Source organism: Drosophila teissieri, chromosome 2L (genome assembly GCF_016746235.2).
Source record: "Drosophila teissieri strain GT53w chromosome 2L, Prin_Dtei_1.1, whole genome shotgun sequence".
Taxonomy (NCBI): Eukaryota; Metazoa; Arthropoda; class Insecta; order Diptera; family Drosophilidae; genus Drosophila; species Drosophila teissieri.
This window is the reverse complement of record NC_053029.1, coordinates 3,277,360-3,296,118: the sequence shown is the minus strand read 5'-3', so window position 1 is coordinate 3,296,118 and position 18,759 is coordinate 3,277,360. Positions and strand designations below refer to the sequence as shown.

General features: G+C 41.4%; 1 protein-coding gene across 1 annotated transcript; it reads left to right on the top strand.

Annotated features, from left to right (window-relative positions):
• The first annotated feature begins 320 nt into the window (after positions 1-320).
• Positions 321-18,344, top strand: LOC122626461. The gene is made up of 12 exons (XM_043806735.1): positions 321-767; positions 1,062-1,163; positions 1,345-1,458; positions 2,479-2,675; positions 2,769-2,889; positions 3,088-3,228; positions 3,879-4,010; positions 4,602-4,745; positions 7,831-8,086; positions 8,421-8,643; positions 10,025-10,191; positions 18,274-18,344. Exons 1-12 carry the CDS (start codon positions 321-323, stop codon positions 18,342-18,344), a joined length of 2,115 nt encoding a protein of 704 aa, XP_043662670.1.
• Positions 18,345-18,759: the final 415 nt, after the last annotated feature.

Below are 18,759 nucleotides of genomic sequence, written 5' to 3'. Positions count from 1 at the left end.
CACTTTGTAAAATATCTTCATATCTACAGAGCTTCTTAAAACAAAACTTAAAATTTTCAATAATAATCATCTTGCCAATGAACTCAACGATTTCTCTTCGTGCAGGCAACTTCTAATCCTTCGCGTAATTGACGTTTGATTGGACGTGCCCGACCATGGAAACGGCCAACTTGCCACCTGCCCGCCGCGTGCCCATGCATTAAATAGCCAGGCCAGTTAAGCCGCAGGTCCGCCCACCAGACCCCCGCCCCACCCCGAAAAGGAAGACACACAGCCCCACACACATGACCGCGTCACGAGCGGCGAAACGAACGTGACACATGGCGATGTACTTTTATGCCAGCAAGATATCAGCCATCGCCTGCGGAACGCGTTGCAAGCAGACCGTGCTGCAGAAGTCGCGGGGTCAGCGCGACCGGGACAAATGCCACCATGGCCATCATGGCCACCACCACCAGCACCAGCACCACCGACGCCACCATCGTCGGCGGTGCCGCATTAGTGGCAACAGCAGCAGCAGCTCCGACAGCGAGTCTGCGGATGACTGCTGCCTGGAGATGGGCGAATCGGCAGTGGATTCGAGGGAAGGCGGAGCAGCAGCTGGAGGAGCCGGATTACAGGGAGTCGCCGGCGGTATATTCTCACTGGATCCGGGTCATCTGACGGCGGAGACAGCTCTCCTGGGTGGCAATATACGCTACAGGCGGCGACATAGCGCCGAGCAGCTGAGTGCCTACGATCTGGAAATGGGGTTTCAGCAATTAGAGGTGAGTAAACTCCTTCAAAGCCTTAAGTCTAAGAGCATCTTAGATTTCCCTAGGAAGATGTGTTTGATTTCGCTTGTATAGGTGACTTCAACACTAGTGCACATTTAATTAATATCACCAAAAACATTAATAAGGAAATGCTCTAGAAATTGAATAAATATATTTGCTCATGCGGTTTCTGTGCACCAGACCACAACACGTTTGCACATGTTTGCCAAAATGGGAATAGGAAATTGGTATTTTCAATAACTCGAAATATCTCATTGATTTTGGCTTTGTTTGTCTGACTTGCAGCTTGGCACCACAATATCGGTTGGGCCGAAAAACGACGATTTGGTCCAGTACGATGTGCCCAAAAATCCGCACAAACGCAGCCAATGTGATATTAATTTTGAGGTAAGCTGTGCGGTAATTAAGGGCCACTGTTTGTCCCCATTTACCAATTCAATAATCATTTTTAGTTGGTGCTGTCATCACGCCAGCATTTAATTAGCTATGTAAATTGGTTTGATTTTATGTTGCCCCATAAAAATCTTTTTTGACTGTTTTCATATGGCGATTGCTTCTATTTTCACAGAGCTCGGTTTTGGGCTCCGGTGGCATAATGTACATAAATGGTAGAATAGTTTCCGGGCCATTGGACTCCCTCATCGAAACTCTACTGCCCAAGGATGTTGTGGACTTAGATAAGGTTGGTTTATTTTATAAAGCTTATTAACTGCTTAATTAAGCGCAGCGATATACTTAATAATATATTTAAAAATATTCATGGGTTTAAATACTAAAGGTGTATCGATGTACGAAATGCATATTTTATAAATTCCATCGTGTGCAATTCATAAATATAAAGCTTTTCATCTCATATGTGCCTTTTGCATTTCATCGTACAAATAAAGTGAACGGCAAATGCAATTTCGCCATGCATATTTCAACTGGTGAATAAGGCAATAAGTTAAACGAAAAACATTTTTGCACACATAAAGATGACACGAAATATTTTCATTAATAATATATTAAATGTTAAAGATTCAATTTCTCGAGCTGAATAGCTCAAGTTGTATATATATTTCCCGGTCTTCCCGCTCCTTTCCCGTATTGTACACGCCAAATGGAATACAAATCAGTTCGTACTTAGTCGCAGACACTTAAAGACTTGAACACTGGCCAACTTGCGTTTGTTGGCACGAGCCAAAAACCACAAACCAGAGGGCAACCGACAAGCCGACGAGTCCTTTTGCCAGGATCAAGGACCGCAGGCCCAAGGGGCTAGCGAAACAAGGGACCAAAAGCCAGGGAACAAGGACATTCTTGTGTGTTAGGGGGACGACCATTCAGAGGCCACAGGCAGCAAGTGCAAAAATAATTAATTCGTTGCAAACAAATCCAGAGATTAGCGCTAATTTGATAGGGCTGAATGTGGAATGTGGAATGGCCCTCGGTCAGGGAAAAGTTGGGAGAGCTCGACAAACACAACCAAAACAGCACTAATTGGGGGATCTTCTAGTTGAGGCAATTCACTGAGGGGAACCGCAATCTCAAGTGGAAATAAGCAAAACACACATGTATATTTAATAAGTTCTGATACTTCTAGGATCAATTATAAAAGATATTCTCTAGGTAGTGCCTGATGAACTTGAGTTGTACCAGCTTTAGTCTGCATCTCATGAGTTCCATTTTAACCTTGTTTTTGTTTGTTTATTGCGGCTTGCAGGAATTTGTATTCTCGTTTTTATTATCCTGCCGCTTGTTCCTGCGACCCCACGAATTGCTGGGCAGACTGCTGGACTCGGTACCTGATAGCGAATGCTTGGAGTCCCTGGTCTCCCTGCTGGCCGAGTGGACGATGAAGTTCCCCTACGACTATCGGGATGAGCGGATGATGAGCCATGTCAAACATATCGTTGCCAGGTGAGGAGAAATTGCTGTCTACTACGAGTGTAGGCCTTGCCCCTCGCAAATTGCATCCAATCAACTGCTGCTCCTTCACGATTCCCGCCACAGATGTTCCAATTCGCATTTGGAAGCCGCTGTCTCCCAAACACTGAGTGCCTTACTAAAACGACTGACTGATTTAGAGAGACATGAGGCGGATCTACGAGCCTGCCAGACGACCAACGACAAGGTGAGTGGATGGCTGGCCAGTGCTGTCAGCTTGGGAAAGCGCTTTATACAAATATCTGAAAGTAGCTTGGTTTCCCAGGCAAGCTAGCTAGAAAGCTGACAGCACTGACCGGGCCGAAAGCAATCTGCCTAATCTCCGGCAATTGTCCTGTTTTCCCTGTTTTTCCATTATGCCTTTCCATTGCCACTTTCCCCGCAGTCTGCCCCGGAAACTCCACTCAACTGTCCAACGGCCACGCAGTACGCACAAATCGTCTGTCGGGTGGAAAAGAAACTGGCCAAGCACATTGGTGGCGAGGAGTTCCTGCAGTGCAGCAGCATGATCCTCCTCGATAAGCAGGTAAGCACCAAGAACAAGTTCCTTAAAAGCCTGTTAAGGAACAAGAAATAAAGTCTTTAAAATAAGGCATTTTTCTACTAATTATGCAATTGAAATGTGGAAATGGACACCATTTGCATTGGAAATATAGGCCCATACGCAAAAGTATCCAATCAATTCTGCTGGCATGTTTCTGCAAAGCAACAGAAAATTGCATATATCGTGATAGGACTTTGATAAATATTTTTTCGTCAAAGCTTTATTCTCAAATTCTTTTAGCTCTATACATTTAGTCCAATTTTTTATCCTTCAAATAGTTTCCAGGCTCAAATGTCGTTTGCTGATGACTTCATTGACCCGAATCTTTACCGCCATTCTTCATGTTTGAAACAAAATAGTCACAGGCAAATCTGGAGATATGCTGGATGGTAGCAGTTCGTAGCCAATTATGATGCATCATACAAGGCAGGCATCCATCGGCACATAAACAATCGCACTCTCGCACACACGTACAAATACACAGAGAAGCGCCAGGACTTACAAGGACATGCAATTAAAATGACGACAAGCCGCTTCATTAACAATGCCCCCCGCCGCGCCATTGCGCACCTCATTTCAACAACCATTCTGAATCCAGTGCCATTCTCTCTTCACTCCATTCTTTAATGCAGAAGAAGTGGGACCAACCATCCACGTCGGGCGCACCGCCAGGAGCCCAGGATCCCAAGAAGACGTGCAACCTGGAAACCTATCTGGATTGGTCGGCACGTCTGCGTCTGTTTGTCTGCAACGAGATCCTGCAGGTGAGTGGACGAGCTCATAACCATTTGGGGGTCAGCACGAACACAGCGCCGAACTCCCAGCCTTCCAAGTGCAGTGCTGGAGTTAAACGGAGCGCATGAGTCCTTAGACCCAGTGGATTGAATTAAAATTCCCATGCATGTTGAATATGCACGTCCATCCAAGTGCCTCTCCCTACAGGCGCGGTCACAAGAATAGCACTTATAACTTATAGTGGTCTTCTAGTACAAGTATAAAGTAGAAATACCATACCTTCTATCCGAACTTATTGAACAGCAAGGAGTTGGCTATTTAAGTATCGTGCCTATTCCTGTGGCCGCTGCTGTGCGAGGGGTGCCTGCATACAGAACGGCTGGTAAGATGGCTTATAATTTATGCCGTTCGTAACTGTCTCATTGACAGTTTGCCAGTTGGCCGTGTAAGCGACTCGTTAAAACTTTGCCCAAGTCACGTGGGTCCCCGGCATGTCCGATGTCCTTTTCCCTACCTCCTACCTCCTGCCCCTTATCGTCTAACTAACTTCCGTAATCAAATAAATCTTTCATTTTGTCCGTGCCCGTGCTGCAACATCATTGTCTTCCCCGCTCCTCCAGAGCGTCGGAATCGAGGGACGCAGCCGAACCGTGGAACTCTGGAGCGGAGTGGCCCAGTACTGCCTCCTGGTGGGCAACTACAATAGTGCCACGGCCATTTTGGAGTCCCTGGAATCGCCGGCCATTGCGCGGCTTAAAATTACGGTGAGTTTGCGAGTTAGCGAGAGCTATGCCAAATAATATCTATTTAATTTGTGCAATCCTGTAATTAATGGCGACCCCAGACTATAGGGCTGATATATGGGGCTTCATGTGGCGGCGATAGATAATATCTAATTTATATTGGTTTCATTTATCGCAAACAAAAACTAATTTGATGAACAATTTATTGCTGCGGGATATAATTTGTTGGTTGCAATTAACAAGCCGCTGGGAATACCATTTAAAAGGAATTGATACAATTTAGTTCGATCTAATTATCCGCACGACAGAAAGGACTAGCTTTGAAATCAATTCAATTATATTTACACAAGAATGTATCGTTTGTTTGTGTATGGCAAGAGAAATGATCAAACTAATTGCTATTTTAAGTATGTCAAACTTTTTAATGTAACGAAATCACAGCCTTTCTTTGAGTTCCGCCGAAGAATGCAAAACTTTATTTTCTCCAATTCCAACTTAAAACAAAGCGAATATCGCGCAGTACGTGCTGCTTCATAAATTTCAGAAATAAGCGCTCGAAATTAAATAGACAGCAGTTTTATAGGCAAATTACGTGGCATGGCAGCGAAATGGGTTCCTGGTTCATAATTTCCCATGGCAAATTGCGCTGTGAAACTTTAATTGGACTCAAACAACACAGCGCCGCTCCTTGCATAATGTGATGCGTAAACCAAATGGAAAATCATTTGGCCCCAGACATCAATTCCCTGACATTTCCACATGACGAACAGCCAACATTCATTCGGTGGGGGAAATTTCCATAAACTCGGAGCACTGAAACTTAAGCTTAGCTAAAGTTAGTCATAGTAAAGGCGCAGTCATTTGCTCAAAGAATACAAGGAAACGAGCAAGGATAATAAAATGTTTCCCTTTGCCATGCGAGAGTGCGACTGGATCCTTGTGTGTGCACTGTAATTGCATGCTGTTAAAAGTTAGAAAGCAGCGCCTTGGGCCATTTTCATTCATGCATTGGGAAAAAAAGCGCTGCAATGTGTTGGTCGCAGGCAAAATACACTTTTATCATCGACAGAGCACTCCAACTATTAGATAAACATCTTTAAAGATCCTAAGCTATTCGTAGTAAAAAAGGAATTGAGATGTTCACTTTTGAAAAATATGCAGAGAGAATGGACATTTACATGAAACTAGAACTCTGATATTAATGTCAAAGAAGAACCAAAGATGTGACCATCTCCCTATCATATCCTTTTTCTTGCACATTTCTGTGTGTGAACACGAAGAAAATCCTTTCGTCTGGAGGCTGGACGCAGTGCCCAGGATATTTGTTCGTGTCAGCAGATATTTATGCAGCCTAATGCATTTTGGCGCAAAGGAGCTTAAGAGATTTCGTTGAATTAAAGTTAAATATTGAAAGAAGTAATGGAGAAGCTTAGGACAATGCCAGTTGTTTGACCTGTAAATTACAGTATTTGAATTTTTAGTTGCTCTTAAGAAATAATACTTTCCGTTATTGCAGTTGGCTCTGGGTAAAGAAAATACTTAAATAATATTTTTGCGCCACTTTGTCATAACAACAGAAGTTTTCGCCACCGATAAAGAGATTTTTCTCCGGCTGCCAAAAAAGAAATGAATTGCGGGGGCGAACTGAAAGAGAAATGACCACGCCCAAGCAACCACATTTTCGCTGCAGTTGGCCCAATTTCATCAAGTTTATATATTTACTCACTTATTTGGCACATTGCCCGCACCTTCGTCCTTCATCCTTCGTACTGCGTTCTGTGTGCTGTGTCCTGTGTCCTTCCGCCCACTCCTTCAATAGACCGCAGCGTGTTGCCGTGCATTCAGCAGCAAATGAAGCTAGTTTTCATTAAAAAACTTTTTAATTAGTTAATGGATTCCGCATTTCAGCACCCCTTTGTTGCCACCACAATTTAACACTAGGCTTGGCCTCCCCTCACCCACTCATAATGAAAAAATCAAGTTAAAAGTAACTTACTGTTACTTTTTGGTGATTTAAATGCCTTTGGCTTCTGCTTATTCATTATGAATGGCTTTTCTTTTGCCCCATTACGATGTTGTGTGAGTTCTTCGCTCTATATACAAGTGCGCAGGTATTTAAACAGCAAACAGTACTGAAAACATTTCAGTAGAAAGAAAACTTATAAATTAAACCTAGTTTCAGGCAAATTAGTTTGTTCAGAAGCCGCATAATAGTTGTATTCTCTTATCTTTGTTAGTTAGTTTAATGACAGTATAGAGAGACTATTTAGTGTACTTATTGAGATATAATTACGTTTTATACATAAATTACATACATACTCTGGAAAAGTTGTCCACCTTTTCTGTGCAATATTTAATTCCTAGCGCTGCTGCACTTTTTCCTCTATAAATTCTGCGGACAATGGGCGCTGAAAAGTATGCAGCGAGAAATGAAAAAAGGAATCCTCTTGCCAAATAAAAAATGAAAGGGAATTGCATAAATTTACAGAACTATGCAAAATTCGAGCAGCAAAAAGTGGGCGTGCATTGTATTTTCGAGAGATATATGTATACAAATACATTTCTATAGCTGCTGCTGAAATGTTTATGTGCTCGCATTGGATGATGGTAATAAATGTGGTCGGAAAAACTGCAAACTTTAAATTATACGCCATGTCGAGGTGTAAAAAATGTTATTATAAATGGGTTTCTTAACGAGCAGGCAAACTTTCGGATTCCCTTTAACACCAAAACGAATGCTTTCTGCTGAAAAACACAATAAATTGCTGAGAGATCCAGATTAAGATGCTGTCCCTTTTTTCAGTTTAATGCGTGTGAAATCCCCCAAAAGCATTTCCCTGATGCCCCCGGAAAATCCTAATTAATATGTTATCACGCGAAGGCCAAATGTAGGCCATAAAATTCGATCTAAAGCTTTCTGGGGGAAAATTACAAGCATAAAACTCACACAGTCCGACAGAACAAACAAAACCATAAACTTTTACAGCCCCAAAAAGCGAAACAAAAAACCAGCACGCTCCACCGCCAAGTGGGTCGGAAATCGGGGGAGCGTATCAAGATGGCCACTACAAACGATGCTCATTTATGGATTTCGATTTGATTACAGTGGAGCAAATTGCAAGTGACGTGTCAACAATTGGACTGCATGCAGCGCCACGCCGAGGGCCATGGACATTTATGGCAGAAGCAGGCCATCGTCCTAAATGAGCAGCAGGATGGTCTCAAGACTGATAAGCAGCCGCCCAAGGATCCGGCGGCCCAAGCAGCAGCTCCTGCGCCAGCATCCTTCGCCATCACAACGCCCGACTCGGATGAGAAGCCCTCGACAAGTGGACGAGTGGCTGGCTTAGCAGTCATTTCCGGTACGAATGCATGGCTGTACACTGAGAGAAATACTACAACTCAGCTTAATTTAATTCGACCACTTTAAATTAGTCAAGCTTAACTTGAAGCAAACTGTTTATTCTTTCTAATTACCAATATGATTATCTGTAAAACTATAGTGAATTAAATATCACTCATATCTACTCTATATAAAACTTATAAGATTATATTTGTTAGTTAACAGTAGAGTTAACAGTTAACAGCATAGTTAACAGCATAATTAACAGATAGTCATACATATCTTGGTTCTAAGTATTTCTCCTCCACACTGACACTAATTTCTATAACTTTTTCTACCTGTGCACATACCAGCTGCAACAATGGAAGCCGCTGCAGTTCCTGCGGCAAGCGGCAGCAACGTGGATGTTGCAGCTGCAGCAACAGCAGCAACATGTGCCGCAACAGCAGCAACTTCGACGGCAGCAGCAACCACCCCATTAGCAACTTCGGGCAAGCCAAATGATTGGGTTGTGATTCCAGTGTTTGCGGATATTGTTAAACTGGCGTTGGGCGAGCGTGAGAACTGTTTGCAGCGGTAAGTTCAATTTGCCTGCCCTGATTGATGGCCAAATCCAGGGCAAATACATATGTATGTATGTATATGTTGGCCCGGCCAATGGGTCGTATGATTAATATATGGCCCATCCGCCAGGGCCAACAATCGCATTTGCCGTGGACTTTCGTTGTACTCAGCGCTCGATCGTATTTACATTTTCATTTGTATTTATTTACGCTTTAAATTAATTAACCACAGAGTGGTAAAATAAATGATTATGTGCCAAACGACAGGGAGGAAAATCATTTTAATGGATGTTCATAAAAAATAACATAAATATTAAGCGCTTTTCCTCTTGAATTTGTTTGTTTTTATGCCAAAGCGTTGAAGAGTGAAATCGCTGGAAATAAATATTTTTTCGCATTTCTAAAGCATTCATATTGAAATGACTTTAACAAGTGACCGAACAATCAGAAAATAATTAAAAGAGATTTTGTTTTTAAAGCCTTTGTTCATGAGTTGTGTTTAATGTTCTTAATAATAAAACAGGATTGCAGTTTTTGTACATCAATTGCTGTTCTTATCTCTTAATTGGGTTGTAATTAAATTTACAAAAAAATACAACATAAATCATTTGGCAGAGCAAAAAAATGAATTAATTAGAATTACTTCCCGAAAATACACGCAATTGAAATGAATATATATTAATATGCAATTTTATCCCATTGCCTAATGGCAGATGCCTTCTGATTATTTGCGGCTGCCACAATATTCCCATTGAATGCCAATCCATGCCGAACCCAATCTCAGCCATATCATTCCCATAATGGGCCCAAATCCTGCCATATGCATTGTTCCCTTTGGAGCCAGCGATACGGAGCTCAAATAAACAATAAAGTATGCACCACCGACCACTGGTGGTCACAGTTGACCTCATTAGGCTATGCATTCCGTCGTTGCAATTTATTCTGTAAAATATAACCAGCACGCAGTAGCTGCCGCAGAAATAGGCGAAATATATCCACATTGATACATTGATACAGAGTACAGAAAATGCCAATGTCGCATTGAGTTTTACCATTAAATGTAGCGTGTAAGCCGGAATCGACTTCTAAAAGCGCTAATTAAGCGATTCGCTTTTGCACTAATTGCAAGGAATGCACTAGAAAACAGAAAACAAGTCCCATTAGTATGCCTAAATATTTGAGGTCTTTGATAGAATACAGATTGTGATAAATACCAGCAGCACTCTTCACTGTGACTCCAGCTTTTTAAGCCCTTTTTGCTACACTCTTTGCATTGCCTTTCCCATTTTGCATAGCAAACACAAGCCATGGCTTTTTATCAGCCAGCAAAACATACTTTTCCCACAGCTCGCACTTATGTTCTCCGCTTTTCCTCTGTTTTCCCCTCTTTCCAGCTTAGCAAATGGCCACATCAATATGGCTGCCTTCGATCGAATGGCGGCCATTGTTGGGGCATTCACCAAACACATGCAGGCGATGAAGGCGGCCCAGGCGCCATCTAGCGGGGAGTACGAGCACTTCTGCCGCCACATGCAGCAAACAACGAAACTTGGCGAGGCGGGTAAGTAATATTCGCCGGGGGTCAAAACTTTTCTCCACACCCTCGACTTGTTTTCCACTTGTTTTTCATTCGTTTTGCCCTCTCCACGTATTTTATCGTATTTTTGCACATTTTTCACCAGCATTCGGTGACTGAAGGGGTCTTTATACCCTTCAAGTAAAGGTGCTTTTCAAATAGTGCACGAAAATATTTAAAGATTGGGGGTTCTGCTTTGACGCGGTGACCAAATGCAGTAAATAAAATATCTTAGAATCTTAGATGTGTATAAGTGTGGTTGTTGCACAGCTTTACCAAAACGAATTATACTTTCGAAAGGGTATTGCACACTTTGGCTATCCAAAAGTCAGCCGCAATCGCCTTTCTTTTGTTTATTTTCCTTCGGTTTGTGTAAACTTTTGCAGCAACGTGGCCAACAGACGGCGACTTTAAGTGGACTAGAAGAGGGACTTTCTCCGAACTGCATACATAGTTATGTATGCGCACAAGTTAAATTGTTTGAAAAGCCTGTGGGAAAAATTAAATAAATTCGCGACTGCTGGCGCAGGACAATTTGAGAGTCGCTTTACTAAACGATAATTAAAACACCAACATGGGAAATATGGTAAACAGACTGTGAACATATAGAACCGGAACCGCAATTTTTGTGGTAAACCAAATTTGGTTATTCCGCGTGCTCGAAATTGCTTTCAAGTTCATAGTATTAACGTTTCACTATGTTTGCAGAGCAGTTTATTTAGTAACACACTACATAACTATTATCTTTTCATCCCTTTAGCCTTAAACCCATTTTGAAGCCGATTTGCCGCTAATTAATTCAAATTAATAACCGCAATAAAACCGCGGACAGACACTTTACGACCACCAAATGCTTATGAACTTGGATAAAACTTGGCGAGGGACTAGTTCTATTCCCTCGTCTGCCAGCATTTTCCATAGTTACCCCACTGAACCCGAACCCTTGTTTTAATAACAATTCATTTCCGGTCTGTTGCCTCTCCGCTTTGTTTGTACTACTGCTGGTGCTGGAAAACAAGGAGAACGCGATTAGAACGGGATTTGGTGGAAAATATTGTTTGTTATTTATGATAAATTAAATGGCGTTTTATTCTTGCAAAGAATATGCATTGAAAACGCGGGAAAACAGAATGCCTGAATTTACACCCGTTACTGGGAGAGTAAATGGGTATACTATATTCATTGAAAAGTGTGTGGCATGTAATTAATATAGCGCTTCACCAGTAACGGGTCTGATACTCGCGACTATGGCGCTCTTTATAATTAAGCTTTTAGCTTTGTGCAACATATGCATATTTAAATGCTAACTTTAATACGAAATAACCTTTAAAACGACCAAAAATAAATCAAACTTATTGAAATCACATCGTTCGCAACGATTTTATTATTTTTTAATTACATTTCTAGTGCTAGACTGCTGTGTCTAACAAAAGGTGCAATTAATCCGCACATCCTGAACCTTCCAGATAGAAAAGTCCTTGCCAGCTCGGTAAATATAAACTAGGAACTACGCAAACTTGCCATATCCTTAAGTCGGAGACAGCCCAACAAAGATATAACACAGCAGCCACCGAGAGGCAACAAAACAAACTTGCAACAAGGTGCACCACGTGTTTTCCAAGAGCGTAAAAAGTTTTCCCCAGAATTCTCCTTTTTTTCCTGTAAATCCTTCTTGGAGCTGTCGAAAATGCCCGGCAAGTTGATATATTTTTCACGGAATGTGCACATGACAAAAACCTGAAAAACTATATGGGTGGTGGCATGTTGCATGAAAACGGGCAAAGACATCAAACAGCGGCAAGAAGTGCAGAAATGAAAAGCGACAGAGATGATAATCAAGCTTTTTACATGTCTATGCCGTTCTGAGAAATGTTTATTATTATTAAATAATATTTCCATGCTTCCCTGGTTTGTTAGACATATGGAAGTAAATTAGTCAAAGCGCATGAGTTGCTGGAAATTTGAGGTATTTTCATCAAATTTAAAACAGTATTTGAAACAGTATTTGAAACAGTAATGAATTCAAACTAACTGATATGACTTCCTTCTACGTATTCCGGTGAGACAACATCTCCCCAGTTCCTAGCTACATTTTGAAACTTTGAGGCATCACAGCCGCTAAAGCAAACTCTGGCAACACATACATATATGTAGGTTCCACGAACTCATTATAAACCCAGGCAGTAGAAGGCAACTTTTAAAGGCTTTTGCCACCGGCGAAAACAGCACAAATACCAACAAAGGCGTGGAGAGAAGTTGTCTTTGGGTGTTGCGGCAAAACGCATCTTGACAGAAGCGGAAGTTAAGAAGTAGAAATGAGAAGGAAAAAAACAGCGCCGGAGAATGAAAACTTATGGTGGAGCGCATTTTTTCGTTTGGAAAATCAACAGCCTGAGCCTCGAGCTGGAAAAGTTTATCGGGGAAAACGCTTCATGTCATGCATAACGGGGAGGTAAATGAGATTTGCTGGGAAAACACAAAGCGACGGCTCAGCTAACCAAGAAAACTCTGTTTACACGTATGCAGTGAACTTTTTGAGGTGGAAAATGTTGGGGAAACGCTTTTCTTTGTGCATTGCAAGGGCGCATTGTTATTTTTTTTACATTTTTCCTAATCAGGTCAAGGGACGTTAAAATTTATTGAAGTAGGCCTAAGTAAATTTAAATTATATTTTTGAATTCTGAACACATTTCGAAATCCTTTTTAGGGACATCATATATACAAAATAAAATAAATATCTTGAGACGTAGACTAGTCTACTGTAATCTATCTATTTTCTTCGAGTAGCAGCTGGAGTTTCTGTGAAAAAGGGATTGAAAGCCATTTGCATTCGTTTTGTTTACGGCATTAGGACTTAGCCAAGTTCCGGCTGAAAGTTGGACTTGTTATTGTGGTTATATTTGCCTTCGATGCTGCATCGATGTCAAACTTGTTTTCCAGGCTGTCCACCTCCACTGTGCTTTTTTCTGGCTCGGCTTGGTGCCATTCTTTTGGAGTTGCTTGTTTAGCCAAGTCAAGCGAACATCTTCTAAATCAGTTTCCTTTCTAAGAACTCAAACGAAAAAACTGTCCACCAAGTTGAAAAGTTTGGCTAAACTTTAAGCCGACGTCAGCAACGCAAATGCTAACCAAGTCCCATGAGGAAAAGAACTGTGGGAGTCTAAAAGTTATTTCCAAGTTTGATGCACTTTCGAAAACTGCATAAATAAATGTTGGTCTTTCTTACATCACTTGGCGACGTTCTGAAGGCATTCGCAGTTCCTAAATTATACTGACCCAAATGAAATGGTTCCTCTGCGCCATTTTAAAGTTTCTGCTAATGAAACGCGGGCGGGTACCCCGCACTCTTATTTATCAGGTCCGCTCACACACAGAGAAAGACAGTGACATAATCGTGTTTAAAAGCAGCGGAAAAACGAAAGAGTCATCACCAAAGCGCCACCTGCTGGCTGCTAAAAACTACACTGAATACTGTGTGTGCACTGGAATTCTTTTTGCAATGGTCAACCTCGGAGGGGGGAAGAAGAAACTGTAATAAACTTTCTGCTAAATTACATGACTTTAATCAACTCGCTTTGCCGTCTTTATAATCGCTGCTTGTCTCTGGCATCCTTTTTTATCCTTTCTTTTTATTATCCTTTGGCCCCGTTAGACCACTTGTACTGCATTTTAGTTGATTTAAGCCATTCGTGTTTTCATTCCCTCCCTGCTACTAAACAAGTGCTTATTCCCGGTTTTTATGCTCTTAATCTTTAGAGGCGCATTCTTGAAAGTTTTTACCTGGCATTAAAAAGCAAACAGCAGAAGTGTGCAGCCCAGCGAATTATATACAGTCGTATACACTGTGCTCCCGGTCTCTTGGTTCTGCATTAACTTCACCCACTGCGAAATATGCTGGCCATGTCGGGAATTTTTTAATAACCAACCCCTTAATGTGGAGGTAATTGTCTGTTGGCTGGTGTACTCTGTTAAGACCTCGGGGGAAAAAAGTATGTCGGATTTAAGTCGACTGAAATGTGAAATGTAAAATGCCGGTGGAATGCATCGTTTGGTCGGACCTGGAAAATGCAATCAGGAAAAGCTGAAAAGAAACAACTCGGTTTTATCTCGCGCTGGTAGATAATTTTTCTGCTATGCGAGACAAAAAAGCTACAAGAGATTTTACTTGTTCCATAATTTGGTTTGAAATGAGAACCTGCTTACTAACCTGATTTCAAATATGATAACATTTTAAATAAAGTTCTCGAAATGCAAGCCAACAGCAAGGAAAAAAGCTTTTAAATCGTATCAAAGGATCAAAAACGCATTTAATTGTTTTCCCCATTCGCTTTGCCTTTCTCTGGCCTTACTTTTATTTTATTTCATTCTATTTATTTTGCCTTGCAAATCTAGCTGCACACACTCTCTGCGATTTCGAAGACATGAGCATTGTTATGTGAGCCAGGCACTCCAGCATGTGATATGACTGGCAAAAGGGGGAAGGAGTCAAAAGGACAAACGTGGCACCGAAAAAAAAATGTCATTCGCTCGAGTGTGAGGCAGGTCCTTTGACTGGGCTCCTTCCCTGTCCTCCTGATCCTGGCCAGCAAAATGTGAGTCTAGATGCGCCTATTCAAGGCAGCACGTTTGCAAAAAGAAGGAAAAAAATGGGAAAATAGAACTACGGAAGCAGCTCACAAATGCGAAAGCACAATGTATAGGAATTGCATTTGGATGTGCGAAGAAAGTGGCCAAGAATACAATTTTCTTGCGAAAATGTTTGCGTTTTCCAGTTGCTTCTCAAATAATAATCGCACACACACACACACACACACACAGTGAGTGTCACAAGTCGGAACCACAGAATTTGCACTCGTGCTGCATTAATTGTTAATTGTCATCAACAAAGCCAACTTCATTCGAGAGCAGCCCAAATACCACATAATCAGGTCAACAAGTCCGGGGAATTTCCCACAAGCACCCCGAAATTCTTGCCAAATACCACAGAACTAAGTTTTCTCGAGCATATTGCGATCTGCCATCGAGTTGACCAGTCAAGAGTTATTTCAATTGTGCTCATTAGGCTCTGGATATGGTAATTAGGGCCCGACCAATGATTGGAATCCAAACCGAGGCATTAGGCCGGAATCCTTGGCCAAATTATCCCTGCTTCACTGGCAGCGCAAAGTCATTCACTAATTTTCATCATCATTACTATCCTCATTGTTTGGCCTATTGAGTACATTGTTTGGCCGAGAAATGAAACTATAAATTGCACAGCAAATTGCTAACCAGGTACAAATGCTCTTATGTTCGGCTATATGTGCTTTGGCCAAATGGGATTTTAAAGTGGTACGACTTGGGAATTGAATTCTGTAAGTCTGTTAAATTTTTAAGGAGACACATTAAAATTTGATTGCAACTTAAAGAGTTTTACTGGGCCTCTACGCTTTTTTTTCTAAAATGCAAAACTTCTAAATGGGTTTCCCAAAACCACTGTTGTTTAATAAATAAAATGCAACCTTCTGTTTTCCCCATCGAGCAGTGAAAAATGCGCAGATTTATATTGTTTTGCTCACTGTCAGCAGGAACCTGACAGGTCGGCCGACATTTCAGACATTCCAGATAAATACATACAGATAAGTCGGAACTGCAGTTAGTAACTGTCCCCCTTTTGGCCCACCGGAAAGTCACTTCCCATGGGATCCTAAGCCCACTGACAGCAGCACGTTATTGGCATTCAGTTGTGGGCAGATTTCATTTTCTTTCCTGCATCACTCGCCTGGCAGAGGAAGCTGAATTTTCCAGCACCTCCAGCTCCAGCTCCAGCTTGGGTGTGGAAAAATGACCGTAGACTGTCCTCGTTATCTATCACCTGTCCAGCCTGTCACTCTTGAAGCCCTCATCTCGGCCGGAGTCAAAACAATTTTACAGTAGTTACGGCTGTCTGTGGCCATTGTTTGGTCTTCGAGCCGGAGGAAAGTAATTGATGCCTGACTGAGTCTGAAAATATTTCACCGACTACGGAGAGATGCCCATTTCTTATTGCCTTCAAGGCGGATCTATTATTGTTGGTCAAATGCGTGACATGTAGTCTTTTGTCAGCTGACTTGAAAGCACACCAAAATTGACTAGCATTTTTAATCGGTTTCAAAATGCATAGACTCACAAAATGATAAACGAAATTGTTTATTGTGCTCTTTCTATTTGACAGAACACCATAACTATGCTGTACTTTTTCTAAGTGAATTCCTAAACAAATTGACTATTGCAAGCAGCTAAAAGTTGCACTCGAGTACATTTTTTCCGGTTTCCAAGGGACTTTTGCCAGCTAACCGCTCGTAAGGCATTGTGTGGGTGGGCAGAACAGCATGTTTACGCCATCTAAAGTAACCAGTTCTTAACGCAACCGAACCACACCGAAACCCAACCAAACCGAACCGAGCCGCCTCACAAATCTTCAGTTTGGGCCGGCGAAAGGGGGTTATATTTACACGCCACACACGACTCCATTAAAACTAAACAAGAGCGTGGAAAGAAAGTGCTCAGTCCTTGGTCCTCAATCCTAGCACACAAAAAAATGAAAAAATGAAAAAAAAATGAGAAAAAAATGGGAAAAGGGGCATCATGGTGTTAGCCATGTTCCATAACCAACGGCCACATTTCTTCATGCTGCTGGCTCAACTCTGAAAAAGCTCATACTCATACACTCCATGCGGATGTTTTGTAATTTTCTGTGCTCAAGCATACGGAGTATGTGAACACAAATCCGATAAACACACAAACCAAGGCAGCAGTTTTGCTGGCGAGATAGGAGTGGGGATTTTCGTGGGTGCAAGATGGTGGACACAGGGGGCAGGACATGCCACATTTTGCGGCAAGTCAAGCGCACATCTGCTGGCCAAAAGCGCTGACCAAACGAGGCTGCTACCAAACATTGTAAAATTTTAATGGGACCCATGGTGTGAATTGGACACCACCTCCTACTGCCCCGCCACTCTAGTTTACCCATAAAACTGCGTGGAAAAATTCGCCCCTTTTTTCTTACAACTTTATTAAATTCCCTTCTATTAAAACGCAAGTGGTCCGACCCAAAAAAAGAGATGCCACACTTGTCGGCACTTGACCAGAAGTTAACCCAACCCGGAATGAGTTCCAGTTCAGGCTGTTCTAGTTGGGCCAAGTCCTCGTGGCGACTCCAAAATAGTCGTATGAAATTGCACGGAAATATAGAACAAGTTTTTAAATACCAAATGGCAAAGAACATATTCATTTCTAAAATAAACATGGCTTAATACATAGATTGTTAAATACAGTTTTCGTATATGTATGTGAAACTAGAAACTAAAAATTAAATACGGCTTTAACAAAACATTTTGCGCTACTTGAATATGCAAATTATCTAGCTGGCATAAATTAAAATGATTATCGAACAGATTCCCACGTGCTTAAACAAAATGGCTGTGCACATCAAATTTAAATATTGTTTCCTTTGCCTGAAAGTTGGGTCGTCTAAAAATAAGTAAACGAGGGTTCTTTAGGCCTGGAATTTCGCACGCGCCGGTTGAAAGTACTGGTCACTATAAATAAGAGTCGAGAAACCTTATAGTCGAAGCTCTGAATGACCTGCAAGTGGAATTTTCAAGGCTTCCATTGTTCTGAATATCCTTTTTTAGGAGCAAGCATGCAAACACATTTATTTGTTTCAGCCAGTAAGCACTCGTTTTAAACCAATTTTGGTAAACAAAGTGAAAGGACTTCAGGATGAAGTAACCATTTACATTTGTTATTTTTGGAAAGAGGACCAAGGCACCAAACATTTTGGCACGCATCACTGAGATCTTTTCGGACAATTTGGATTGTGTTTGCGTGAATGTATTTATTTTTTGTGGCCCATGTCCTTGAGTCCTGGCTACGCTTGAGTGTCGTTTTCAATCAAGTGGACAAGTGGAGCAGCTCAAGTAACTGTTTTGTTATTTTCCTGATTTTTAGTCGGCCCAGTTCGGTGGACAACAAGCAGCACTTGTTTTTCCCATATTTACCGACTATTTTGATAACCAACACAAGTTGTTTGTTTCTTTTTTGCAGAACTAATGATGGCCTCATTCGACTGCGAGGAACCCAATAATGCTGAGAAGCTAATGTACGATTTAAACTAGTAGTCGTGTACCAAGGGATATGTGTAGACTTCACTTAATACTAGCGACTAAGTGAGCATTTAACTTTAGCTTAAGCAAGTACTGTACATAAAAGTTAGGTAAATTACTTGGATATTTAGTGATAAGTAGATAACGATAAACCAATCAGCTGTAAAAACTATTCAACACAAATAATACGTGTGTACGTGGACTATCTGTAAAGTAATAAAGTATTTGAATATTTGGCATTTACTTGTGTTGATTTTGCTTACAGCGGAACTCTTTTTCTTTAAATAGGTAAGAATATGAGTATCATACATTATTATACAAAGTTCTACGAAAATCAATAAATTGATAAGCAACTGCTGAAAGGTAAACACAATTTTAATGAATAACCCAGAGGTAAACAAAAACATCCTTTATCAGTTACACCTGT

Coding starts and splice junctions, on each gene's coding strand:
- LOC122626461 (XM_043806735.1), top strand. CDS start 321: ATGGCGATGTACTTTTATGCCAGCAAGATATCAGCCATCGCCTGCGGA. Junction 8,087..8,420: donor TGGCTTAGCAGTCATTTCCG/GTACGAATGCAT, acceptor TGCACATACCAG/CTGCAACAATGGAAGCCGCT. Junction 8,644..10,024: donor CGTGAGAACTGTTTGCAGCG/GTAAGTTCAATT, acceptor CCCTCTTTCCAG/CTTAGCAAATGGCCACATCA.